Source organism: Melozone crissalis, unplaced genomic scaffold, assembly GCF_028551555.1.
Source record: "Melozone crissalis strain CALT ecotype California unplaced genomic scaffold, PUWL_Pcris_2 ptg000090l_1, whole genome shotgun sequence".
Classification (NCBI taxonomy): domain Eukaryota; kingdom Metazoa; phylum Chordata; class Aves; order Passeriformes; family Passerellidae; genus Melozone; species Melozone crissalis.
In genome coordinates this window covers 1,963,835-1,991,288 of record NW_026535867.1, presented here as the reverse complement: position 1 = coordinate 1,991,288, position 27,454 = coordinate 1,963,835, and the positions used below count along the sequence as shown (strand labels likewise).

General features: G+C 43.7%; 2 protein-coding genes across 2 annotated transcripts in view; one reads left to right on the top strand and one right to left on the bottom strand.

Annotated features, from left to right (window-relative positions):
• The window catches only part of LOC128947125 (amine oxidase [flavin-containing] A-like), a 35,263-nt gene extending 21,719 nt beyond the window's left edge, over positions 1–13,544 (top strand). Inside the window, exons 6-15 of the mRNA XM_054291271.1 lie at positions 2,070–2,211; positions 3,728–3,877; positions 4,807–4,966; positions 6,239–6,335; positions 7,651–7,704; positions 8,633–8,690; positions 9,106–9,203; positions 10,345–10,456; positions 11,749–11,811; positions 12,297–13,544. Coding sequence (XP_054147246.1) covers positions 2,070–2,211; positions 3,728–3,877; positions 4,807–4,966; positions 6,239–6,335; positions 7,651–7,704; positions 8,633–8,690; positions 9,106–9,203; positions 10,345–10,456; positions 11,749–11,811; positions 12,297–12,452 — 1,090 coding nt within the window. The 3' untranslated portion in view covers positions 12,453–13,544. The remainder of the gene's footprint in view (positions 1–2,069; positions 2,212–3,727; positions 3,878–4,806; positions 4,967–6,238; positions 6,336–7,650; positions 7,705–8,632; positions 8,691–9,105; positions 9,204–10,344; positions 10,457–11,748; positions 11,812–12,296) is intronic.
• Positions 13,545–25,626: 12,082 nt separating this feature from the next.
• MAOB (monoamine oxidase B) overlaps positions 25,627–27,454 on the bottom strand; it is a 53,692-nt gene continuing 51,864 nt past the window's right edge. Inside the window, exon 16 of the mRNA XM_054291310.1 lies at positions 25,627–26,143. The gene's annotated coding sequence lies outside the window, so the exon portion shown is untranslated. The remainder of the gene's footprint in view (positions 26,144–27,454) is intronic.

Genomic DNA, 27,454 nt, shown 5'->3' with positions numbered 1-27,454 from the left:
TGGCATTTTGTAATTGGGCAGAAAAGTCCCCATTGCAGCTCTTTGGGATGAGTTTTTGGGTTAAAAGGGAAAATAATCCAGGTGTCAGTTCTTCATTGGATAGTTTAGTCTTAAAAGACCTTGTACCAAGAGATTGTTGCCATTTTGTGCCTTCTAATGAAAAGCTGCAGAACTCACAGCAGTGAGACTGTTTTACTGATAGGAAATAATAAACACCTGAGTCTGAACTTGAACTATTGTCTCGAGTGTCTTCAATCCAGACCCAGAGAAACCCACGAGTGGTACCCCCACAGACCAGTGTGTTTTCTGTGGGGGACTGCACTGTACAAATAAAAAAAGGAACAATGTTCCATACATTGAGGTGATGATAACTGGAAATTTTCTTACTTTTCTTTCTCTTTTCAATCATTTCTCTTTATAAGGCAAAGAGGAGTGTGCTCTTATGAGCACTTGTGTCCCCACTTGCTGTGCCAGCCCCTGTGCTGTTCTCTAACATCTCCTCCCTCCTATTCAATGTCTTTTATTGGTGTGGCTGTGCTCTGTTTGCCCTTTCACTCTGGCTGCAGTTTAATGCTGTGCCTGCAGCTTCCTGACCAAAACTTTCCATCTGAAATTCGTTTTTATGGCTTAGGTCTTGCTCCAGCTCCATGGGATATGCTGTACAGCCATTTGGACTTGCTCAGGCTCCCTGTGGCATTTCAGTTTTCTTTGCAATTAATTTTATGGGCCTTTTGCCTGCAGACTTGGTTACTTTGAACTGCTGTTGCAAGTGAACTGACTCTTCCTCTTCAGTTTTTACTGCTGCTTTTAGCCATGGAGCTGGTGGAGCATGATCAGGGCTGGGTTTGTAGTGATCCCTCCTTTAACAGACTTCTCTGATGGGCAGCTTCTACTGCCAATCTTGTCAGTAAAACGTTCAGTTTTAATGGATGTGCTCAGCCGAAGTGCATTCAAAAACTGAGTGAAAACACATTTTAGATCTTTAAGCCAAGCTATATATTTTCTACACACAGTTAAAAAACAGTGCTTAAACAGAAAAACTCTTTCACGGCATTTTCTGTGTGACTCAGGGCCAAGATTACAAAAGATTTGTTGTGTCACAGATAATCTACTGATCCTGGAGACTTTTTTCACATCTCTTAGACCTGAACCTGCTGCAGCTGTTTAATGTCTTGGTGCCTCTCAGGATTGTCACAGAGGGTTATTGTGTGCAGGCTGTTTTCACATCCTGGCTAGTGAAACAGGGGTGAATGGACTTCATACTTTGGAAATGAGGTTATAAAAGTTTATAAGTTACATATTTTAGCCCAGATAACTTGCAAAGTTCCTTCACTTATCAGATGATTATAAATTCATGTTGTTTCATGAAGCTTCATTGAAGTCAAAGTCCTTTTACCTTCTTTGCAAAATGATCTCAATTTTCTTACAAATCTATGGCCACAAATGCAAGAAATGTGAATAGCCAGATCCTCTGTTGCTGCTGCTGTTTCTCTGTTTATTTCAGGGGATGAACTGTGGTAGACAGGTGACCCTTTTTTTTATTTTTATGACAATGATTGCCAATTTGGTTTTCTCTGTCTGGGTTATTTGCCAAGTCTGATTCTTGATTTGTCAAAGGATCAGTGCAGCAGTGTTACATGGCACGTGGGGAATGTTCAGGCTGTGTGGCTGCTCAGTCCCTCAGGAGCCATCAGACCCTGGAGCTGATGTGCCCAATGAGCTCCCCATGAGAAACGCAGAAAATTTTCACTAACAGATTACAAAAAATGTTCTTCTGCTGAGAAAAATATTTATTCTGATTAAATGAATGGCAGCTGGGAAACTATTTAATGGAGATGAAATCAGTGGGATTTCAAACTAAATGAGTAAATACTTTGGGAGGGAAGGAGGTGCTGGTAGTAACCTATTTAAACAGATGCGCTATAGACTGAAAACTTAAACAAATATTAACCAACTTGACTTTTCTGACTTTGTGAAAGCAACCCTTGTTTAGTATGACAAATAAGACCCTGAAAGCAGTCAGGAATTCATATTTTCTCACAGTCTTTTCCTGGTGCTGTGTCTCACAGAGCTGTCAGAGACTTCGCCACGGTCTTTGTGAACGTCAACGTCACGTCTGAGCCCCACGAAGTCTCTGCCCTCTGGTTCCTGTGGTATGTGAGGCAGTGTGGGGGCACATTCAGGATTTTCTCTATCACCAATGGGGGCCAGGTACAAAATGTCTCATTTCCTTCCTCCTCTCTTGAAACTGTAACGAGCAAGTGCAGCCTGGTACCCATCAAAACCCTGCAATTAATGAAAAGATGAGAGCATGTGGCACCAGAGAGAAATGTGTTCTCATGAGGTGATACAGCCCTGTTTAATGAAGGATTTTATTAGCTAAGATGTGGAATAAATTGGGACTATTTAAACAATTGGGGGCTTTCTGCATTCCCTTCAGCACAGTACTGTTGTTGCAGTTGTGTTGCTTTTTTGCCAGTTTATTTTCTATGGGTTGTTTGGCACATTTGAATGTTTACAAGAGTTCAGAACAAGTGAACTTCAGAGTGAAATGTGGATGGGTTTTTGGTGTTGAAGACTCTAATGACAAGAGCTGGAAGTGAATAGCAAAAGGTCCTTCCTCCTTGGGTCAGCTCACATGGCAGCAGTTTCCATCAATTCCATCAACATCTGTCCATTGTAAGAATAACCACGTGTCAGGAAGGATGTAAGCAGTGCTGATGCTGTTCTGTGGTAGGAGGCAGACCTGGCTAAGAGCCTTCCTCCTCAGGAGCCCCTCAGCCATCTTTGCTGTCCCACATCAGCAGCTGCTCAATGCTACAGCAAGAGCTAAAAATAAAATTAATCCCAAGATACTCATAAATGAAACTTGTGGAGAAGGGAAAGCTACCTGGGAAGAGCATTTCTTTTCTTTGCAGCTGGATGGGAAAAGCTGTCTTTGTTCCTGTCATGCTTCCTTCTCCCCTCACCCCAATCAATTTTAGTTGAGCAAAAGCACTAAGGGTTTCTGGCTTAGTGGCCCTTCCAAGTCTTATAAAGTGTGCTTGGGCAGCCAATTCAGTCTTTCAGCACAAAACTTTATGGATCCTTTCCTCTCTGCCAGCATCTTACATGTAAAAGGAAGCTGCTTTACCTTCTGCTGGTGGCTGGTAGATAAAAGAGGTTTTAGTGCTTCCCCTGGCCCTCTGCATGGACATTACTCATTATGTGTGTCACAGATTGTGCTTTTTTCCCTCGCAGAACTGTCTTTGTGTCTTCCCAGAGAAGACACAGGGAGAAAGCTCATTACCTGGAGACCAGACTCAGTTAAAGATCTGTCTTGCTTCTGGGCTGGCACAGTATTTCACCGTACAGTTGGTTTCTTTGTCACATTGAGGGTTTCAGTTGCACCGTGGTGGGTAAAATACTCAGAACCCATTGGAATGAAGTGATATGTTTATTTTTGCTAGAAAGACTGCACTATATGTGCATGTTCTCTAGGCTTAAAGAGTCTTTAAGCCAGGTCATTAGGGAAGCCATTGCAAAAGTGATTTAGTCAGTAATCCCCACTGAGGCTCAGGTTTATGCCCTCGCTCTTCTGGAAGTCTGGGTGCCTTTATGCACCCTTAGGACTTGGAGATTTGGCCTGCAATTTTGTGATGGTAAGCAGAAATCATATTCAATGCCATTGTGATTAATGCTGTTGATTTTTTTTTTGTCTGTGTTTCTTTCCTCTTTGTTGTTTTAGGAGAGGAAGTTTAAAGGGGGTTCCGGTCAGATATCGGAGAAAATAATGGAGCGCCTGAAAGGCAGAGTTAAACTGGAGAGACCTGTGATCAGTATTGATCAGACAGGTGATAATGTCCTCGTGGAGACTCTGAACCATGAGATATATGAGGTAATTCAATCAGAATAAAAGTAGAGTATGCATTTAGTAGGGGAATATATCTGCTGTATCTCTTGGCCAGCTGTAATCAGGAAATGCCCATTTGTGTGTGTCTGTTTCTTGGACTATGCTGATACTCCATGAAACCTGCTTTACAGATTTATTTATGACTGGCTCTCTTCTTGGTGCTCTGCTACTTGGTTTCTGTCATTACTCTGACTTCTTTGCCTTAAATTTCTATTTCTTTATATATTTTTACATTTTAGTTCTGCATTGAGACCACTTCAAGGGAAGGAAAAATAGCCTTCCTGTTTGTGTCTAAGTTTGTGGTTCACAGCACAGAAAAAAAAAACAAACCCCACATTTCAAACACCTTTAGTAAGATTTTGCCTCTGTACTGGGTGCTTTGAAATGCTCCATCAGAACATGATGACCCACAGGGCACCCGTGGGGCAGCAGCAGCCCCAGCAGCCTGAGAGCAGCAGTGTTGGGATAAAGTGTCACCCTCCAGAGTCCTGCACTGCTCCAGTCAGACCCAGGGCCTGTGAGAGGGACGGAGCACATTCAGGAAAGCTGGAATCACCATTAGTATTCCTTGTCCTGAAGTAACATCCTATGAATGTGCAATTTTTTTAGCATCTTATAATTTGGACAAATGTGGGTTATATTTTCCTGGAGATGATAAGGGCAGTTTTACCCGTGTGGTGTCTCTTGTCTCATTTCCCTACCTGTCTCCAGCCAAGTTTCAACTGAGGTCTGTTTTTCCAGCTCTGTGTTTCTGAAATGGCAGAATTACTTTTGTCATGTGGAAATCTGTGTGTGGGAGAGCCACCTAGCAGGGTCAGGAGTGGGAGAGCTGTTAAGAGTGACTTTCAAACCTGTCCTATGGGATGAGCTCGTGGGGAGGCAGCGCCTTGTGCTGACTTTGTTCTACATTTCAGAGCAAGTACGTGATCAGTGCCATCCCTCCAATCCTGACAACAAAGATTCACTACAAACCAGAGCTGCCACCAAACAGAAACCAGTTAATTCAGCGGTTGCCTATGGGCAGTGTCATAAAAACCATGATGTACTACAAGGAAGCCTTCTGGAGGAGGAAGGGTAGGTGGGGAAGGACTTGGGAACTCTGTGCAAATTTTGAAGTTCTGCTGTCTAACAATCAGGGAATAAATCCAAGGGAAGGTTAAATGTTCAAAATCCCAAAATCAAACATACAGAAAAGTGAAATTAAAGCTCCTTAGAAAGCAGAAGTTCTTTCTCTGAGCTTGAGTGCATGTCTTGTCCCAAAGATGAGTCCAGACCCAACCAGGATCCCAAATCTCACAGCAGTTGGCTGAGGTGGGATGGCCAAGAGAACAAGCAGTGTTTCCCTGGGAAACCTTGCTGAAACCTGCAGAGCACAGAAGCCTCAGCTTCCCTGCAGCATCAGCTCCCTTCTTCTCCTGCCAGGGACAGTTAGGTCAGCCAAAGAGAATTTTCAGCAGATGACAAGCAGAGCTTAAGGTGCAAGCAAGACCTTTCCCTGATTTTAATCTTCTGTTCCACAGACTTGATATCTCAGAGGACTGGGAAAAGTAGGTTAGCTTTTTGTTTAGCTCTAGATATTTTTCCATTCAGTAATATTTTTTTTCTATTCTGTAATTTTTTTTTCCTCAGCTTTAACTGATACTATTTTCAGAACTATTTGTATGAACAGATTAATTCTCCTTTATTCCTAACTATATTGAGAGTGGTAAAAATACTTCTTAATCAAAGCAATATAATTTTTGCATGTTTCAGGGCATAACCTGGCCATCGAGATTAGGCAGGAATACAGACAGGTGTATGCGTTGTCATCTAGATGAGATTTTTTGCATGTTCATCTAAAACACGTCCTGATGTGATCCTAGATGAGACAGCCCATGTTTCTGCTCATTTTTGTTATGGAACACCATTCCTAACAATCTTATCACCAGCGAAATCAAAATAGTGGAAATTTGAGCCTGCAGTGACCAGATGCAATTACACTGGGTTTTGTTTTGGTCAAAGTTACTCATGGAATGAATCACCATAATTCTGAATAGATCAATTTATTTCTAATGTTTATTCTCCTCAAAATAGAAAGCCAAAGGGACTTGCAGCAATCCACAGAAATTCCTTGTTAGCTAACAATGGAATTTTAAAGATTTTTACAAGTCTTTGTACACAATTTCTCAGAGTCAGAGAGAAGAGAGAAACTGTTACAGAGACACTTGAGACATGTGGGTCTTATTGGTAATAACAGAATTACTGCACAATTCCTTTTATGGATAATTTTCCCTGCTCATTCCTAGCAGAAACAGTGATCACCAACACGTTTTTCTAACAATCATCTTGGGGTTTCTTTCCCCTTAGGTTATTGTGGTTCCTTCGTCATTGAGGATGAAGAGTCTCCAATTGGAATAACCATAGATGACACAAAACCTGATGGAACTTTCCCTGCCATTATGGGGTAAAAGCTGCTGGGCCACACTCACAGATGTGTGTTTCCTCTTGTAAGAGTTAGTGGGAGCAGGAGGGAGAGGGGAAACGATCAGGTTACATCAGTGTTTCCCATTCCACAGTTTGCACAGATGGAAGAGAGCATTTCTGCCAAGCCTCTTGTGCTTTTCTAGTCCATATAAATTTTTGATGAAGGTTTTGCTACAAACAGCCTAATACAAGGATGTGGTCGGGAAGGAGTTGCTGAATTCAGCTGTGGTCTTTTTAAAGGATTCAGTTCACATTTGGTTTTTTTGCTGTGGAGTACATTTAGAAATAAATCCCTGTCTTACCTAGCTGTTTGAGCCTGTATTTGGCTTATGTGGGGCTTTTATGTTTAGTGCCTGGTCCAAAATGACCACACAATTGTCCAAGAAATCCTCATTTTCTCCTCTCCCCACTGAGCTGAGGCAGGACGAGGAACATTAGCTGCTGGACCAGGGAGGCAGCTGTGCAGTGAAAAAAAAATCAAGATTCTGTAGAAACTGACAAGTAAAAATGTTACAGTTTGGACAAACAGGTGGGAAAATACATGACAGCTTTTTAAATAGCTGAAACCAAATGAACAAACAATCTTTACAAGTGTTTCCACCATAATGTGAGGTGACACTGCCAAAAAAGGCCAATATAAATGTCAGGCAACTGCTCCTTAAGTGCCTGGCAGGGAAAGCTCACCCCTTCTACTGAACTGTGCATGTTTATGGACATGTTCAAGGCTTGAAAGCTTCCATGGCCTGAGAGCAGCAGACCTCCTCCAAACCCCACATGGCAAACAGTTTCCAACTTTCTTTCTCCTCATGGATTTCTGTGACTTTCTAAAGGAGTGTAGGAGCATCCTTCATCCCCTGGATATCTCCACTAGGGCCAGATGAACTAATTGTCAAATCTGTTTCCTCCAAGATGGATAAATATCAATCCTGGTTCTTGCAGGAGTGATCCATGGTCTGTGCAGAGCCTGTCAGAGCAGCAGGCTGCCATCACTTACCCACACTAAGTGACACAAGCAGCTGCCTGCTGGACTTCAAAAGCTTAATAAAGCTCAGAATTTCAGTCCTTCTGGATCAGACCTAGACAGGAAATGCACACCCTCCTTTCAGTTAACTCTGCAGGTTACCCTGCATCGGCTTTTTCCCCTGTGTGACCTGTAATTATTTGATGCTGAGGTATGATACCAAACATGCAGCTCATTGCATACCAGTAAAATGCTTTGCCAATTACTTTTTAGTGTCATTTCAAGCCTGCAAATCAGCTGGGGTGATGTTCACATTCCTTATTTTTGTTTTCAGTTTCATCCTAAGCAGAAAGGCTGTCAAGCTGGCCCATCTCAGCAAGGAAGAGAGGTAAGAGTTCAGAAGCTGTGGATATTCAGAAACAAATTGTTTCTCTGGGATGCTTCCCACAGGAATGTGTGTGAATATGTGTGTGAATGTGCACATTTATACATGCTCAGTGCAACTACCAACACTGGAAATTGGGCAGAAACTGAGATTTTAGCATAAACAGGCTGAGACACTGAAGTTAATATTCATCCAGTTATGGATATTTCTAAATTTCCAAGTCCTGCCCACTCTTCTATGCTTTGATTTACCAATTCTGGGTGTCTGTGTGAATGGAGAAGGTTTTTCCAACCATGTTCCCAGACTATATCTCCACTGAATGATGCTTTAACCAGGGATACAGCAGTGCTGATATGTCTCCTTTTGGGTCTCCTTCAGATTCAGACTGGGTGATAAAATTTTTAAAATTCTGTGTTTATAAAAGTATATTTTCCACATCAGTCAGTGAAATGAACAAACAGTACTTTCTAAATGTGAATTTTGGTACAATGCAACTGAAAGAGGAGCTCTGCTTAGGAATGTGAGCAGCATTCTTCATCTCATATTTTATTCCCAGCTAGAGTAAATCTGTAGGGATTTAATTGATTTATATTTCTTTTCCTCTGGTCTTACACCAGTAAACATGAGGATGAATTGGCTCTGCATCCTAAAATAGCTGTACAAAGATTTATTTTCTTAGAGCTCATTGCCAAAATAAACCTTCATTTCCCATTCCCTGGATCCATTTTTGACGTAACTTTCAGGCATCAGCATTTGAAATATGTATGTTAAGATAAGAACTTGAAATCTGACTTAAAAAACAAAGCCTAACCCAACTTTCTTTCCCATGTGTTGCAGTAAATTTGCTTTTTTTATAAGGAAGATGAGAGTGGAGAGGTTCCCCCCACATCTCCCTTTTTTTTTTCCTGACTCTAATTTTATTTTCATACAGGAAAAGGAAGATCAGTGAGGCATATGCCAAGGCACTGGGGATGAGAGAGGCTTTACATGTAAGAAATTAATGCCTGGGTTTTTCTCTGTTGTACAATATTGTTGCTCCTTTGTTCTGGATGATGAGGGCAAAGTTCCTGGCACCTAAAATGTGTACCTAAAATTGCTTGTTGGGCCATTCAGCAAGGGGAGGACAGGACTGAATACAAGAAGGAAAGAGCTGCCAGTCTCACCCTGCACAAGAAAAGAGAAGGCAGTGCATGTTTTAATTTGGCCTGTCATGTGCCTGTGGGAGACTGGTGGTTCTGTAAAAGCACAAAAATTTGCTTTGTGCAGATGGATGGCATTAGCCAGATGACATGGCACTCCTTTGGCAGGTATTCTTTGCCTGTTTTCCCCCTCTTCAAAAGAAATATTTCTTTATTTCCAGTTTCTCTGTCAGTGTTTGACTGTTTTCTCTGTTGAAACCCACAGCCTGTGCATTATGAGGAGAAGGACTGGACCATGGAGCAATATTCAGGGGGCTGCTACACAGCCTACTTCCCCCCAGGCATCATGCACTCCTATGGAAGGTAAAACAGAGAGTGCTTTGCTTCCTAATTCACATTTCTTAGCTCATGTACAATGCTATACTTTATGCAACACATCCATGGCATATTTGCAATATTAGGGGAACTTCAACCCTCTTTGCACTCCCCGCTCCCCAGCTAATGAGGATGTTGCTATTTGCTTTACTAAGAGCAGAGTTTCTCTTGTGGCTTTTAAGGAGATGAAGCACAGTCACAAAGGGACCTGCTAAATCCACAAAACTTTTCTCCTCTGGATTATTTAGAATAGTTTTATGCAGTATTTGCAGTGGATCCCTCTAGAGACCCCCAAGCCCTTAAGGACACACATCTTGGACAGATGAAGAGTCTTCACTGACTGTATAGGAGCATCAGGTTCAGGGGAAGCCCAGGGGCTCCTCAACATGTCCAGCATGGGGTTAGACCATGCCTGAGCTGAGATCATGTAGAGAGGAGTTGTCCCATGTACAGTCATTTTGCCCCATGTACAGTCATTTATCTCCTGTCATTTATCCAAACACCCAGGCAGTGATGGGTGAGGTGTCTGGCCTGGGGAAGCTGCTGTCAAGCAGACAGGGAAAACCTAATGGGGGATTAGATGGGAGCCCTTACCCCAGGCACATTCCCAGTGGGAGAATTACCTGCAGATCAGTTGGCTGGAATGCTTGTGCAGGACTGCAGGGCTGAGGGGCTGCCTTTATGACCCTGTGGGGTAAAATGCAGCTCCCTGAGTGCCAAGCAGCCAGGCAACTCCAAACAGAAGCTGATATTGGTGATCTAGCACTGCAGGAACATCATCCACATCCCACTCTAACAGCAGGATAACAGCAAAGCTGCCATGCAGAAGACATCAGTCTATCAGCTGCACTGCATTGCTATTAGGATTATGCCTCATCCCAGCATTAAACTGAGGCCTGTATAACTTGGTATGGAAGCTGGGAACACTTATTTATGCCTTAGGTCTTTCTCTCTCTTAGATCTTGAATTTTGTGTGCAGAAGCAAGCAGGTGGTCCTGCAGGGACAGCTGATCACACCTCAGCCCAGATCTGCAGGGATTCTGGACACTCCATCAAAGCCATAAACTGCTTTTAGAAGGACCATCACCCTCCTGTCACTTGTCCCCTGACATTTTCCATTGTTTTGAAGGATCATTCGCCAGCCTGTGGACAGGATCTACTTTGCTGGCACGGAGACGGCGACGCAGTGGAGCGGATACATGGAGGGAGCCGTGCAGGCAGGAGAGAGAGCAGCCAGAGAGGTACACACCCTGCCCTGCTCCCAGCATCTCCATCAAAAGGCTGCTAAGGATTGAGTACTGCTGGGAGAGTCTGATTTAGTGCAAAGGCTCCTAGAATTGACAGGGAGGGATACTAGAAAACAACATGACCAAAGTACTTTTATTTTTTTGAACTTACTTAATTGATTATCGAATAAAGTGAAGCCAAGAATCTCAACCAAATCAGAATATTACTGAGTTGGAGACTTAAAATAAAGCTTATGCCATGTACTGCATATCTAGAGGAAAAAAACCCCAACCTGATGCTGCTTGTAGGTACACTACCTCAATTTCTAACAAATTAATCACTGCATGTTTTAAAACTTATCTAAGTTGTTTCAAACGCTCACAGCTATTTCCTGTGCAGAAATCTGAAAATCTGAACATTGTTCTTGTTTTTGATCTATCCCTTCTGCTTCTCCTTTTGCAAGACAGTCCTGTTGCTGAGCTTTATGAAATTGTAATGTGCAGCTCTGATAATGTCTAAATCTCCTCACAATGACACACGTTGGGCTGGGTTCCCAGTCACAGTGAAATCCCTTTACAACAATCTGGAGGGAGGGGAAAAAAGCATTAAAGGGTGCGCATTGCAGTTACAACTGCATGGCAAAGCCACGGAGTTATTATTTATAGGAAAATCAGTCTTTTACTTCCATTTGACAGAATGTCAAATTTGCCTTATAATCCTTATTATTTGCTTCATTTCAAGTCACCTAATTTCTCTTTTCTCCATGCCTGTGAGCAGTAGTTACAAACACAGTGAGCTGTCTTCTGGAGGCATTCATTTCCCCCCTAAAATCCACATGATTGTTACAATCAGTTTATTCTCAAGAAAAATCCTTGATGAGCTTTGTACTGCCTGAATAGGTGAGGGAGGGCTCCATAATTCTCTGCTGTGAGAACCTCAGTGTTGCATCTCTCCTGTTTCCATATCCCAGAAGCATCACTCCTAACAGGTTTTGTGTCCCCAGTGCATGGCTGTAGCCTCACTTGGTATTTCTCAAACTGCCTTGAGAAAAAGCTTTTTTACTTTTACTCAGGAAAAAAAACCACCAAAAAACCAAAAAAACCCTAAACCTAAAAACATCCCACAAAAATATTTAAAGAAGCTCTAGCAGAAATCACTGTACATTTTCTGGTTCAAGAGACTTTCAGCTAGTCATAGTTACACCTTTTATCAATGTCACTTGCTCTGACTTCCTCTGTTTCTCCAGAACTGGAAGTATTGTGGGTTAGAATTTTTTCACATGGTACAAATAATTTTTTTCTTCTAGGTACTGCACAGTATGGGGAAGATCTCCAAGAGTGAAATTTGGATGCCAGAGCCAGAGTCAAAGGTGAGCCAGAGTATCACTGTCACCCAGTCAGGCACACAGCCCTCAGTCAGGTGTGTCCCTGTTTCAGTGATTCCTGTGCACCCTGCTCCCAGGCAAGCCTTTAGTCACCTCCCATGCTGATGGCATTAATTTCTGTGACTTGTCCAAGCAATATTGTTACCCCTGTCTGAAGGGTGGATGACTAAGAGCCAAGAGCACGCTGATCTCAGGGCCTGGGGGGCTGAAAAATGCAGCCTAATTCTGCCATGGTTTGAAGCCAAATAAAACCTCATTCCAGCCACAAGTAACTCCACTGTCCTGTGGCTGTCCAGGATGACAGAACACACATCTCACAGCCATGGCTCTTCTCCCTGGTATTTCATATTCAAATATTTCCAGCTTTTTCACCTGGGAAACACCTGTGACCTCCCCAGCCTCACGGGGGGCGTTTGCCACCTCAGGGTGAGGGGACACCCTTTGGAGTCACCATCTCCTCTCTCCCCCAGGATGTCCCAGCCCGACCATTCCCCAGGAGCTTCTGGGAGAGGAACCTGCCCTCAGCACCAGGGCTGCTGTGCCTGCTGAGCTGCACCCTGTGTGTCACCTCCGCGGCTGCTGCAGCGCTCCTGGTCTGTAAAAAGGGACTTCCTTGCCGGAACTAGCGGGGACAGGGGCAGCTGCACACCCCCTCTCCTCCCCTCTCACCAGATGGATGTTATTTTGGAGAAAAGTGGCATGGACGGCTGGAAAGAGCAAGAAGTTATTCTCCTTGTGATTTTTTTTCTTTTTAGTCCCATGATTAATGCATTGAATCTACTGCAGTTAAACCGTGGGGGCGTTTTTCAAACTTGTCCATTTGGTTTTGGTTGGACACTATAATATCAATGATATATTCCTTATACAGGAAGGCAAAATGCAGATCACACCTTTTCTGAGTTGCAAAGAGGTCTCAGAGAACGCTTTTGTTTCCACTCGGTGTTTTATTTTTCGCCACACAAGACAGTAAATGCCCTCATGCATTCACTTCAGAACATCTGAGGTTGTTCCCATACCATCCCCACTGCGCAGAAGAGATTAGCATAGCAATCAGTCCTAGAATTGCCAAATTAATTTTCAAATGCATTTGATTAATTATTAATCATCGGAACGTGAAGCTTAACCCCGAGCTGGATGAAAGGAGGTAATTATCACAAGGCACAGCACTGAACAGGGAGAGAGGAGGCATGGCTGGACTTCATCCTGCCCACTGCCAAGGAAACATCTGTGCACATCTGCTCTGCAGGGTGCCCGCCCTGAGAGCATCCATCCAGCCCCGCCTTGTGCTGCCACAGCACAGTGAAATGAATTAGCAAAGTTAAATTCCTCCCACTTGCAGCAGGTGCTGGCTGTTGTTTTCCAAATGGCAGCAGCTTCCTGATTCCCTGTCCATTTACTGCCCCTCATTTTGCTGCTAATCCATAGCCCCTTCTTCTAATAAGGAGAACTGTATTTGAGGCTCAAATTACTGCCTTGTAAATTACAGTAATTGGGTGCATCTGCCTGTTCTGCTCTTATTATGTACATGATACACTTAAAATAATCACTTTAGTGTTTGACTGAAGTCTAGAATGTATGTTTCACAATGTGCCATTATTATGTGGTCTTTTTGCCATGAATTTTGAGCGTTGTATGTGTCCATGAACTCAGCTGTGGGTGAAATGTGCCTTTCAATAGTCCTGAAACCTTGATCTTCTTATAAAATTTTCTTCAGATTCTGTCTTGCTTGGTTTTTTGTGAGTTACCTGAATTGCTGAGGGCTCCCTGCTGAATGTGCTCTCCCCAGCTCCAGGCACTGCTGAGCAGGGATTCCTGTGCACAAGGGGTACCCTGGGCATGCAGCCCAGGCAGGGAGGCAGCCCAGGCTGCTGATGAGCCTTTTGTGGTGTGAAACAGTTCCACACTGCCACACGCTTCCCCCAGGGGGACATTTCCACCACCTGACAAACACTGCCTGTACCTGTTAAAAAGTAATTTATCCATAGGTGTATTTGTAGCAATTAGAGTCACTCATTTCGAGGCTTGACATCAGAACTTCTGTTTGCATGTGTAAAAGGGACCCCAAATCATCTGCAATAAACCCATGAGCCAACACTATCCAGCTTCACTTTTCACCTTTTCCACACACATTTCTATTGAAATTAGTTTGGGGTTTGAAATGCCAGTGCAATTCAGCTGAATTAATCTCAGACTGTTAAACAGGGCCAGGTACAACGTTGCCCCTTCCCAGGGAACGGCACATCTCACTGCTGTGGGATTGGCAGGCAGCAAGTGGAATGAGTGAGATTGATTAAAATTGGCATTTCTGAAACTCCTGCAGCTCCCAGGCACCAGGCTGCTGCTGAGAAAGGGCAGCATTTGTCAGAGATTATAGACCAGTTCCCATCCTGCTTTAATGCCCTTTCTGACAATCAGACCAATTTCCCTGTTTAAACATTAAACATTTAGCTTAAATATTAAACAGCCAGGCATCTTTCTTAAACCAATTTTGAAACAGAATGGGACTGAGTCTATCACCACTGACAACTCCCCAAGTGAGCTGCTGCTGGCATTAAAGCTGGGAGGATCAAGCACCAGGGAAACACCTCTTTCATTTGGGGGCCAAGCAGAGCCCTCACCCAGGCTGGGGAATGGGAAAGCCTTTGGACACCTTCCCAAACCAGGGGTGCTCAGTGCCCCCATTTTTGGAGGAAGAGCTTTGCACTCCTTTGGCAGAAGTGGGAAATATTCTGTTCTCTTTGAATGCAGGGTGAGATGGGGGAGGCTGAGGTCCACACCTAATCCTTCAGCACCAGAGTGGGAACTAAATTGCATTGACACCCCTGGGAAATGGGAAAACCTTAGGTAAAAGGGCTGTTGGAAGTAAAACAAAGACCAGAGCAAGCGCTGGCAGAAGGAGCAGCAGAGAGAGATAAAAACCCCTTAATGCTCCACAGTAGCAGTGAAATAAGAAGCACCACTGAGCACAGTCCAAAATCAGCAAGTGGGGATGATACATGTGAGAAGATCTGCCTCTTTTTAATCAAGCTGCTGGGTTTGCTCACAGATAGCATAGCAGCTTTGCCCAAGCCCTGGGGATGGAAAAACGCCCCTGTGAGACTCTCCCTCCTCCTTTCTGGCCCACTCCCCTTGGCTGCAGCTCCTGCCTGCAAAGGGTGACGTGGTTGTTCCCCCCTGGTTGCCATCAATCAGCCCATGGGGACCCTGAAACAGGATGGGTCAGCAGGGGCTGGATGGGCAGGAGGTGCAGGAGCAGAGCCACTGTTTGATTTTTAGCACCATCAGCCTAGCAAGGCTTTCCTCCTCCCATTACCTGCCCAGCCCACAACGTCCTGGCATGGGAACAGACAACCCAAACCCCTCTGGTTGAAAACCACTGTGTGACAGGTCTGGGAAGAGGCCACCACCCCAAGGAAGCAGCGCCAGGTTGCAGGGGCTCCGTGTTTTGGAGCAGTGAATGTGGATGTCCCCCAGGGACACAGTGGCCCTCCAGTCATGCTCCTTGGGTGGGACACAGGGGAGGACTGACCAGACACACCCAGGTTGCTAAAAAGGTACACCCAGCCTCAAAATGGTGAGGGATGGGATGCTCAGAGAACTGGGGCATGCCTCATTCCTGGAAGTGTTCAAGGTTTCTCTGGATGGGGCCCCAAGCAGCTTGTTCTTATCAAAGGGAATTGGAATGGGACTTTAAGATCCCTTCCAACTAAAAACATTCTATTACTATGTGAAAATGCATTCTGGGGAAGCAAGGGTTTGCTGCCTTCACTTGGCCTCTCTGCTAGTCCTTCACCAACAATACTTTTCAATTCACATTTGATTCAGCCCCCAGGTTTGTACTTGATCTCTTTTCCCAGGACCAAAGATACTCCCCAACTACTGAAAAAATTATCATTATGCATTTGAACAAAAATACCAGCCAGGGTGATGTGCCAACGCAGTCTGACACATCTCAACATCCAGTTTCCCACCAGTGGGTTCCCATGTCCCACTGAGCAGGTTCTGATGCCCAACAGCAAGGGCTTTCCTCAGCCAGGAACCATGCTGGGGTCAAGCTGGGGACTGGTTTTATGCTGTCTGCACAGAGTTCAGCTCCCAGCTCCACGAAAACAAACAAAAACAAACAAACAAAGAGAGTATTCCACTGTGAAACATGGCTGTAGTCAGCTCTCTTCCTTGTGGGTTGCTTCTCCCCTGCAACAGTTGCTTTTCACACACACACAGAGAAAGGAAATTTCATCTTGGTGAAAATCCAGGAGGGGAAATCAAATGTGCTCTTTGTGAGTGAACTGTAACTTCTTCTTTTCCCACTCAGCTCCTGTACTTGGCAATAAATGCTTTGGGCTCCAGCTGCAGTTCCTATTCTGCTCTTGATTTGTAGTGCTTGGCTCTCCAGGTTCTGTTTCCTGTTCCTTGCTCTCTTTGTTTTGGGTTTTTTTGACTCATCTTTGTCACTCTAGGACACAAAACAGAAAGACACAGATGCTGGATTTTCCAAGGCAAAAAAGAATGAAGCTTAAATCTGACTCCAACATTTATAGATTTCCAAAAGTGACAGTAGATTGGAGGGTGACAGTGCCACCTCTCCAATGACACTGGACAAACCAACAGTCCATCAAATTTCTCCTCCTTCATAAAAGAATGCAAAACAATAAGTTATTTACATAAAGTGTGTGAGAAAGTTTGTTATAAGAATGTAAACATCAGAAGGCTTAGAAAAACTTAAACAGGGTGACATATCTAATATAACAGAGACAGAATAACCCAAGACACATAGAAGAAGCTGGAAAAAAATTTCCCAAGTGAGAGCCCATTACACATGAGTGGAGAGGGAAGCTTTGGCAGGGTGCTGGCACCTTGCTGGGTGCCAGAGGAGATCAGCAGTGCCTTCAAGCCACACATCTGTTCCTCCATAGTCCCAGGGATGTGGTGCTCCCTGCTCTATAATGAACAGATCAGATAGGGGCATGAATTTGCACTGTCTCTAACCTTACCAAGCACAAGAAAATATAAGATAGATGCCCTTTGCCATCTGTATCTTCCCACAGTTCTTCTTTATGAAATATGCCTGCCACTCACAGTACAGGAGGGCAGCTGCCACTTGAGATGAGGTTGAAAATGAAGCAAAGGACATAATTATTGCTTGTGTTGGAATTTGGACTTTCATGACCAGATCACTCACTTGAAAACTCCTTGGATTAATGCCTGAGCCCCATCATTTTCATCAAAACCTTGGTTAAATCCAGGGCACCTGGCTGATTCCAAAGGGCAGAGGCTGGCATTTGAGGAGGAGTTCTGTCAGCAGACACCAGCTGCAAACAGCTTGGCCAGCTCAGCAGCATGGCACAGGCTGAAACAAAGGCTGTCATCTTCTGGGCTACTCATAGCAGTATTTTATCACCTCACAAAAAAATATGTGTCAGAAGCTTCACACTTTGGTTTGCAGGAAGGTCTCTGGGGGCATTTCTGCATTTCTGGCCTGGTGTTCACCCTTCCTGTTGAACTCTGGAAGAGAAGCACACTAAAGGGAAATGATGCAAGTCTCCAGCTTTAAAAATAAGTTCTGACCCATCTCCAAGCTCTGATGTGCCACACTGGAGGAAGCAGAGGCTCCATCCCTGCAGGCTCTGCCTCCTGGCCCTGGCCAGTCCTTAGCAGATATCAGGGCAGTGAAATGGCAGAAACACCAAGTCCCTGGCAGAAATCAGGGCAGTGAAATGGCTGAGGCACCAAGCCCCTGCCAGCTCTGCAAAACTTCCTGCAAAGGGCAACTCGAGTCCTGTCTCCTGCTGGGCAGCACAAAGGAGCCGGAAGAAAAGTGTGAGCACAGATCCTAAATGCTCCTGGGCATTCCCCTTCTCAGAAAAGGGAGTTTTTGTGGGGGCAATTTGCTTTGCAGGGATGGATAGAGGTGCTGGCACTCTGAAAAATTGCTCTGGCCACACTCCATGTCATAAAGAATTATTGGGAAATAATATAGTTTCTAATTTAGTTAAATAGTCTTGTTCCACTTTGGACTGAATTGGCAAGTGGAGGCTGGAGTGATGTCTTCCCTTGATTTTGATGAAGTACAAGCATGCATTTCAATTGTTTAAGATAATGACTGCACAGCCCAATGGGACACCTCCCTGCCTGAGACCTGGAATAGAAGTTTCTACATCTGAAATTATAATGTAATTTCTGCTAAATGCAACACTGCTGTGCAAAGTGTTTTCTTACAGCTTGGAGCATATGCAAATTGGGCACAGCCTGAGGGCTGACAAGGATGCCTCAGTGCATTATTGATAGGTTTCCTTTTCCCTGCTCCCTGCCAGCCAAGCACCAGAGCATATTGGAGTGCAGAGTTAAATCCCAGTAGGCAGAGGGGCAAACAGAGCCACTTGATGAACCAAATCATCCAAAGGCTGGTGTTTCTGCTGGGTACCACTTCCTCAAGTGCTTCTTGGAGTCTCTGCTGCTGCAGGGAAATGGAACTCAGGGACACCCCCCCCTCTCAAAGACACTGCTAAAGTTCCCTGACATTATGCCCTTGAGCAGATGAGGCTGCTCTGTGTTTGCTCAGCCCTTTTCTGCTGTAGGTCATTGTCAGGACCCAGGACATTCCTCTGGCTGACCTGGGTGATTCTGGCAAGGGGCTGAGAGACCTTGGCACGGAGTCAAAGACACCTGTGCCCTCCATTTTAGCCCATGGAAAAAAAATATCAACTTTGATGTAAAGAGTTACAAGCCAACGAGAGTTTGAGAAGAATGATAGTTAATTTGTCACAGGGTGAAAAAGTAGAATTTTGGGGTTTTTAGAATGAGGGTTCCAGAGGCAAGATGGAGGAATCTGAACATGTTCTTTCTTCTCCTTCTTCTTGTCCTCCATCTTCTGGGTGATGGTGGCACTTTTGGATTGGTTTAGAGTAGACACAGACTGTCTAACTTAGGTGATAGGTATTGGAAAATTATTGCAAATAAAGTACATGTAGGTTTTAGTATAAAAAACTAACACCACTCCAAGGGCAGTCAGTGTGCCACAAACCGACCTACTGGACAGACCACAGCAGGTCAGAGAAAGAGTGTATTAGATAAGAGAAAATAAATAACCTTGAGAACCAGAGCCAAGAAATCTTGATTTCTTCTTTGGTTGTAGGGCTGGGAAAAAACCCTCATTAATACCTTGGGAGCCATTCCAACCACAGAAACCTGAGAGGTCAGATGAATGGATCACTTGGATTTGGATGAGGCTTTTTCTCCCCCACAAAGCTGCAGGGATGGTCAGAAGGAGTCTACAGAGCCTGTAGATGTCAGAGTAAATGGAGCTGGATGGAAGTGGATTATTATGTTAGGGCTGTTCTGCTAAGAAAGGATTAGAAACATTGCTATCAGAAAACTCACTGTACACACAGCAAAAAAACAGCCTTGGAAGAAAGCTAATACCTTTTTCTTCTAAATTAGAAACAGCATCTCACCTTCTGTCAAAACATGGGTGAGACCAGCTTGGGCTCAAAATAGCTTGGTTTGCCTCTTCAAGCAGTGCCGGGAGGAGTGGAGAACTGGGATGAGCCAGTTTGGCACTGGGTCAGTCCCAGAGGATGAAGCAATGTGCGTTTCAGTGTGTGTTTCACAAGTATTTTGACATGGACCTGCTGGAGTGGGCCCAGGGGAGGGTCACTGAGCTGATCACAGGAGTGGGGCACCTCCCCTATAAGAACAGGCTGAGATAATTTGGGTTGTTCAGCCTGGGGAAGAGAAGGCTCTGGGGGGACCTCAGAGAACCTTCCAGTACCTAAAAGGGCTGGAAAGGGATTTTTTTAGCAGGGCTTGTTGTGATAGAACAGAAGGGTTAATACTAAAAGAAGATAGATTTAGATTAGATATAGGGTGAAACAAGGGAACTGGTTGCCCAGAGAGGTTGTAGATGACCCATTCCTGGAAATGTTTGAGGTCAGGCTGAATGGGGCTCTGAGCACCCTGGTCTAGTTGAAGATGTCCCTGACCATGCCAAGGGGTTTGGACTAGGTGACCTAGAAAGATCCCCTTTCTACATCCTCTCCAACCAAAGCTATTCTATGATTATTTTTTTAAATTATTTTTTTGAGCTTTTTCTAGCCTAGCTTCAGAATAGCTTATTGCTACTGACTGTACAAACCATAGCACACTAAAATCAGCTTACAAAGCCTCTTACTCAGGTGTATTTTTTTACAGCTTATCTTGGCGCCCAGCTGCCAACTGAAGGCTTTTCTAGCAAACTCTGCTCATATTATGACTAGAATATCATGGCTCTGTTTCCAGTGACAAGTAAATTCATCTATAGCCTGCCTGGTAAAGGACAGCTGTGTATTAACACATTACATGTGCAGCTACTTATTAATATGCACCATGTTAGATTCACACAGCCCACATCATCCCTGGTGCGTTTCTTCAAAGCTAAATGCCCCAAGAAATACCTAATTGCCATCAGCAGCTGGTGGGAGTTAGAAGCTGCCCAGTTTGGTACCCAAAGGTCAGCTGTGCCACAGGGCAGGGCTGGCTTAGGAGGTTTCTTGTAGGGGGATACAGGATGGGTAAATTAAGGTGGTATAGAGTGTAATCTTATTCCCTAATCCCCTAAAGAGTTGCAGCTGAACAAATTACTAAAGATTAGGAGCAGGCTTGATGTTAACAGGCCACATATGTAGCCAATAAGAAGAGTGTTATAAAAGAGTGGATTGATTGGTTGAAGGGATCTGGAGTCTTTGGCTGCTGTGAGGACAAGAGTTAATGCCTAGAGGAGATGCCTACAAGAAACATCAAGGAGGTACAAAACTCTAGCAGTATGGAACCCTCGCAGTATAACGTCAATAGAACCTTTGCAATATATAATAACTAATGGTGACCCTGATGTGATTCAGGAAAAGGATTTGAATACTAAACTATATGACCCTGTGATTTGGGAAAAAGGACTTGAATACTAAGCCACATGACCCTGTGGATTTGGGGAAAAGGACTTAAATACTAAATTATTGGTAAAATATATCAATTGCCGCTATTGATGTTTGTTAAATATGAGTAGAAAAGATTTTGAAGATAAGTGCTTTGTAAACTGAGAAAAGCTGCAAAACTGAACCAACACTCAGAAATATGTATATATTCATACTATATATTTGTAATATGTTGTCTGAACATTTGTATAGCTATTGGTTCTGAATGAAATGTATTAATATGTCATAATGTTAATTTATTTGAATATGTACTTCTAGAGATGCTGCAACTCTAATTAAAAGAAAAAGGGGAAATGGTAGGTGGATACAGTATGGGTAAATGAAGGTAGTATAGAATGTAATCTTACAAAAGAGTTGCAACTGAACCAATTACTAAAGATTAGAAGCAGGCCTGATGCTAACAGGCCACAGCTGTAGCCAATAAGAAGAGTGTTATAAAAGAGTGGATTGGTTGGTTGAGGGAACTGGAGTCAGTTGGCTGCTGTGAGGACAAAGAGTCAGTGCCTAGAGGAGCTGCCTACAAGAAACATTGAGGTATGATACTCTAGCAATATGGAACCTTTGCCATGTATGACAACAATTTCTCTCGGGCCTCTGGAAGAGCTGCCTCCTTTGGAGCAGCAGCTGGAGGCTGAAAAAGATGCCCTCGAATGTCTGAGAGGCACAAGACAACTGAGTTTTAGCTCATAAATTGCCCTCTAGGTGGGTAAATATGTGCTCTTTGCTGAAAAAATTAGATGCAAGCCAATTCCACCCAATAACTGAATTTCAAAATCCCTTCCATCCCTCCTACCTGCACACAAAGGGAGAGAAGATCCTACAATACCTGCATGGGTTCAAACAGCAGATGAAGATGAGGAGCCCCCTTCCACACCCACACCACAGAGCAGGACCAACCTGAGGAAAAAATGTGTCTTTTTTTCTGGCAGATACCAAACTGTACTTTGGCTCTACCATCTGAGGCCCCATCATTCTTGGATTTTTGGTGGTTTTCTGAGGCAATTCCACAGGCTCAGGGAGAATTTATCCTGTCTTGAGCCAGAAGACAATACTCATCAGTCCCTCCAACATTTTGGGATCTGCTCCAGATGAGAAATTGGTAGAATTACACAAGACAAGAAGAAAAAATTATCCTCTTATAGTAGCACTGAGTTTTGCATGATTTAGCCAAATAATTTGCACACACATCCTGTCTTCTTCTAAACAATGAATATGATTTCTAATTGGTTTCTTGGGAAATCATATTTGTATCTTTTTAAGATGTTAAACAAAATTGATTTCTTCTGTATTAATCTGTCCACGTTAATTTTCTGTGCACTGGACTGATGGAAATAATGAAGCACCCCTTGGCTGACAGAGTCTCTTTGAAATGCACTCTGAAGCTTTGTAAATAACTGAAATGTATTATTATTAATTTAGTTATGTCCTCTGGGATGCGCCAGGATATGTCTGAATAAAGGGTTAAAAAGGTAGGTCAAATCTGACTCCACTTTCCACCCCTCACCTCTGTGAATCACATATTTAACTATTTAAAAATTATCATTAAAATCTACATCCATCACACAACCTGCACTCACATCAACAAAACCAACTAAACAAAGCAAGAGAAGTTCCCCACACGAAAATCAAAATAACATCATCACAACACAAAACAAAAATTGGCCATTCACACAAAATCCACCCCTTGTGCCTTCACCACAATTACAGCAAAATTCACCATGAACATTCTACACTCTAACAATGTTCAGTCCACATTTTGCCCAATCTTTCCCAATTACCATCCTTATTTCAAAATCATCATGGTCCTGGGTTTCAGCACCAAAAACATGGTGGTGGCTTCACCCTGGCTGGATGCCAGGCACCCACCAAGGCCACTCTGTCCCTCCCCTCCTCAGGTGGACTGGGGAGAGAAAATGTAATAAATGGCTCATGAGTCAAGATAGGACAGGGAGAGATCACTCATCAAATTCCATCATGGGCAAAACAGGCTGAGCTTGGGGATATTGATTGAATTTATTAGTGACACAATCAGAGCAGGATAATGAGAAGTAAAAATAAATTGCAAAAATAACTTCCTCCCATCCCTTTCTGCTTCCCAGCTCTCCCTCCTCCCCCCCAGTGGCACAGGGAGATGGCCCTGCTCCAGTATGGGATCCCTCCCATGGAGACAGCTCTCCGTGGACTTCTGCAATGTGATTCCATCCCACAGGGAACAGTTCTCCATAAATTGTTTCACTGTGGGTTATTCTTCCATGGGGTCAGTCCCTCAGGCACAGCCTGCTCCAATGTGGGTCCCCACAGGGTCACAAGTCCTGCCAGGAATCCTGCTCCAGGGTGGGCTCCGCTCTTCATGGGCCTCTCATGGGTCCACAGCCTCCTCTCAGCATCCCCTGCCCCATTCTGGGTCTCCTTCCTAGCCTGAGGTGATCTCTGCATCCCTGTGCCCCACTCTGGGCTGAGGTGATCTCTGCATCCCTGTGCCCCATTCTGGGCTGAGGTGATTGCTGCACCCCTGAGCCCTCCTGGCCTGAGGTGATCTCTGCACCCCTGAGCCCTCCTGGCCTGAGGTGATCTCTGCACCCCTGAGCCCCATTCTGGGCTGAGGTGATCTCTGCATCCCTGTGCCCTCCTGGGCTGAGGTGATCTCTGCATCCCTGTGCCCTCCTGGGCTGCAGGGGCACAGTTGCCCCACCAGGGTCTCTCCAGGGCTGCAGGGAATCCCAGCTCCAGCCCCTGGAGCAGCTCCTGCCCCTCCCTGTGCCCTGCCCTTGGTGTGTGCAGGGCTCTTCCTCTCACACATCCTCACCCTGCTCTTCTCTGGCTGCAATTACATCTGCACTGTAACTTTTTTTCCTTCCTATATTTGTTATCCCAGAGGTGTTACCACCTTTTCTAAATGGCCCAGCCCTGGCCAGCAGTGGGTCCATCCTGGAGCTGTCAGGGATTGGCTCTGCTGGGTATGGGGGAAGCTTCCAGAAGCTTCTCACAGAAACCACCCCTGTAGCCCCTCTGCTACCAAAACCTGGCCACACAAACCCACACAGCAGCAATGTTTTAGAGGCATAGCCACTTGCTGGCTGCTTTGAGGGCTATGAAATGCATTGCTGGTTCTGACACGTTTCTTAGGGGACAGATGCTTTAGAGAGTGTGTGAAGGATTAGTTGAGGGTGTTTGCTTTCATTGTGTTTGTGCTCCTTTATAACTTGTAATGCTGAAAGTTAAGCCTATACAAAGAGCACTGCACACTTCAGATGTTTTTCACATGGATGGTTACACTTTCTCCAGTATTCATGGCCAACAGTTTTGTGCAACACAGGTCCCTTCCCAGGAGCAAATTTGTTCCTCAGTTCGGTTATCTCTCTAGCACTGACACTGAGCTAGTGGGTGAAATTAGGTGATTTTGGTCTCTCTCTTCTTCTAGGGTTTTTATGTTTATATCACACAGTATTTGGTACAAGGTCTGTTTCTTATGTTCAGTTTGAGCCACCTGCCCTATAATAGTAAAAACGAATTCTTAAGGGTAAGGGAATTATACTATCTATACTTATAGTGTAGTATTTATGCTACTACCAAATGTGGTTTGATTTTTTTCTCAATTGTGTATTTAAGGGGTTCAGTGGGGTCTTTTGTACTGTTTTGGGGAGTTGCTTGGGTGAGTTTGTATTTTTTTTTATACTATCCTTTTCTTTATAGAGTTTTCTTTACTAAGAAAAGCTGAAGTTACAGGTTTGAAATGCAAAATGCTGTGTCAGTAACTAATACCACTACAACCAAGTCAAAAGGGGCTTCCACAAAAGAAAAACCTCAAACAACACATGTGACATGACAATATTTATTGATTCTAATTAAGGTTAAAAAAATTTCACAGCTGTCAGATAAAAATATCTGCAAGAGCCTATTTAAAAGAGAGCTGAAGAAGGAAACCAAGGGAGACAGTCACCACAGAGGCACTTTAGAAAATGCTACAGTTATAAAAGGCACAAATTCATCACACACACGCACAGCATATATATTCCTGCAAAGTGAAGTCACTCTTTTTAAATTTATTTTCCAAAACACAGAGGCAGGCACCACTGAGCACGGAGCTGCACAGGAGCACAGCAGACACGCCACAAGCGGCACTCTACGACAACGCCTAAAGGAATTCACTGCAGAGACACTGGGAAAGCCAGGCTGCTTTGGCTGCCTCATTTTTACACTCTGGTCTTCAACAGAAGGAAGATCAGGGTGATCTCAAGTTGGTGGAGACAGGAGAGGGAATGTTAGTTGGTTTGAACATAGGTCAGGTTTATTTGTCAATGTTTGTCACCTGTGATTTGAGGGGGGTTGCTTCTTGCCCAAGAGCAATGGCAGGTCTGTTATTTAATCTTGGCTCCTTGGAATTTCTGGAGGCCATACAATTCTTTTTCCTCAAAAATGTTACGTTTTCGTGTCTCAAAAAAGGGGGAAAAAATCTTAAAATTTCTGCACATCTGTAAAGCCTATTTCAGTGAAATATCAGTCCCACTGTGGACACAGAAAGATTTCTTTAAGCCCTATAGTTTCTTGTCCAGGCCATGGGTTCCAGTGATGGACAAGGCTCAGAGAGGAACTTAATTACTTAATTAATGTCTTTGTATTGACAGCAGATGTGCTATTTGGAATCAAGAGCTGCACTGGGGAAAAAATGCACAAATTAAAGGGAAGGCAAGGGGGCTGCCTCAGATTGCTCACATCCTTGTTATTGTTGAGTAGTCTATACAATTAGATTTCAATTACTTTGGTTAACACATTTTTATGCCCATCATTCCTTGCAATGTACAGTGGCTATCAGAACAGTGTACAAGAAAGTAAATTTCTTTTTTTCTTTTTTTTTGTAAACTCTTATGAGCATTACAAAATATGCATGGTAACACAGTTCAGTTTGTAAGAGACAAATGCAATTATTTCTATGGTTGTTCCTATAGTACATTTTACAAAGCTGGTAAACTCTTGGAACTTTCATGACAGCAGTTGTCTCATCAAATGTGTTAATTTATTAAGAGTACAGCACGACTGGTTATCCATTAAAACAGACTTCATTCCTCTCTTCAAAGGGTTGGCATGAATTTCAATTTAAAAAATGTAAGCCAGTGCTAAAAGTTCCCTCCAGCCACAGGGAAGCAGCTTGATTCTCTACCTCCGTTTGTCAATTCCCTCATCACCCTGGCATCCGTGTCCACAAGGTGCCACATGTTCCTTTTGTGTAGAAATGTTGAGAAAACAGTGGCAAATCCTTTTTTAATCCCATAGTGGTGGGAAGGTCCAGAGCAAAATCATAGCAAGACATGGCTGTAAAGACAGAGAGAGCTTTCCAAAAGCTTTGGCAGTCTGCAAGGAAGAAGACAGAGATGTCAGTGTGTTAATAGAGATGTCACAGTTCAGACTTCACAGTTCCAACCAGATTTGATTAGAAATCTCAGGGAAACCAAATTTATTTTGAATAAATCCCTGTCTCACCTACTTTAGTTGTGGCAGAATAAAATGAGAAATGCTTTGTGGGACTGCTTTATATTATTTTTTCCATTTTTCTTTCACTTTGAAACTAAGAATAAAAAAGTCTTATAAGTATAGAAACTTTTCAATATTTTTTTAATTGGCCAATCTCATGAAAAGCTTAAGTTATGATTCAGTTCAGTTTTAACTACCTAATTCCTGGTTTTGATTGGAATTTCTCCCCCTGTGTCCCTCAGTCTTGTTAAACTGGGAAAAACTGCCAGGTTCAGGAGCAAAGAAGAGAGGAATACAATTTGGATGTGAATAAAACCAATTTATCCTCATTAGTTTCATGAATTTGCTCCCATTTAGAGAATGTGGAGTATTTCTAGGGCAGAAGCAGGACCTGAATTCCAAGCAGTTTTGGCAGAAAAATCATCTGCAAATGCAGCAGCTCTTTATATTTAATCTATGTATTCACTGTCTAGCACTTACAAATATTGGGGCCAGGACTTCAAAAATGTCTTCCCAAATTTAGGTTCCTGTGTTTATTTCTGGCCTGAGAATTGTGTGAGTTGCCAAAGCTCTGAACTTCCCATTCAGCTTTCAGTTCCTAATTCATGTAGTAAATAAATCACAGGCAGAGAAAGCCACGTTGAAGCTCTCTGCAGCAGGCAAATGTCCCAGCAAATTAGAGCTCCATGTGATACAACCAGAGAGGCCATATGTACACTGCTGCACTCCTCCTCTGCCTTAAAGATCTTTATGCCTGAAAAGTTCCCCCATGCATGTTAAAAGGCTGTTATGAGCCTATTCATTTGTGATAAAATCCAAGCTGCTGCTCCGAGATGATGTTTAAGCAGCACATCAAGTTAAAAAGAACAAAACCTAAGGGCCAGAAAACAAGGTGCTGCTCACAAATATTACAGCTTTCCAAGCAGCTCAGTGCATTTCCATGGGACTATTTGGAGAACAAAGCACTGCTCTACAAAGTAAGATCAGATACTAGCCCAAAAAGTCTGCCTGAGACTGGTGATACAGCTCCTCACCGTCTGCTCACACCAGTTGCTGAAGTTATTATTATACTTCCCTCCATGGCTCTTTACTGCAATCCAATATTTTTTACATATAAATTGCTACTTCTGGAAGGGAGAAGTGCAGCAAACAGGCTCTGAAAAATTCCAGACATCTCCAGCTTCACGTGCACC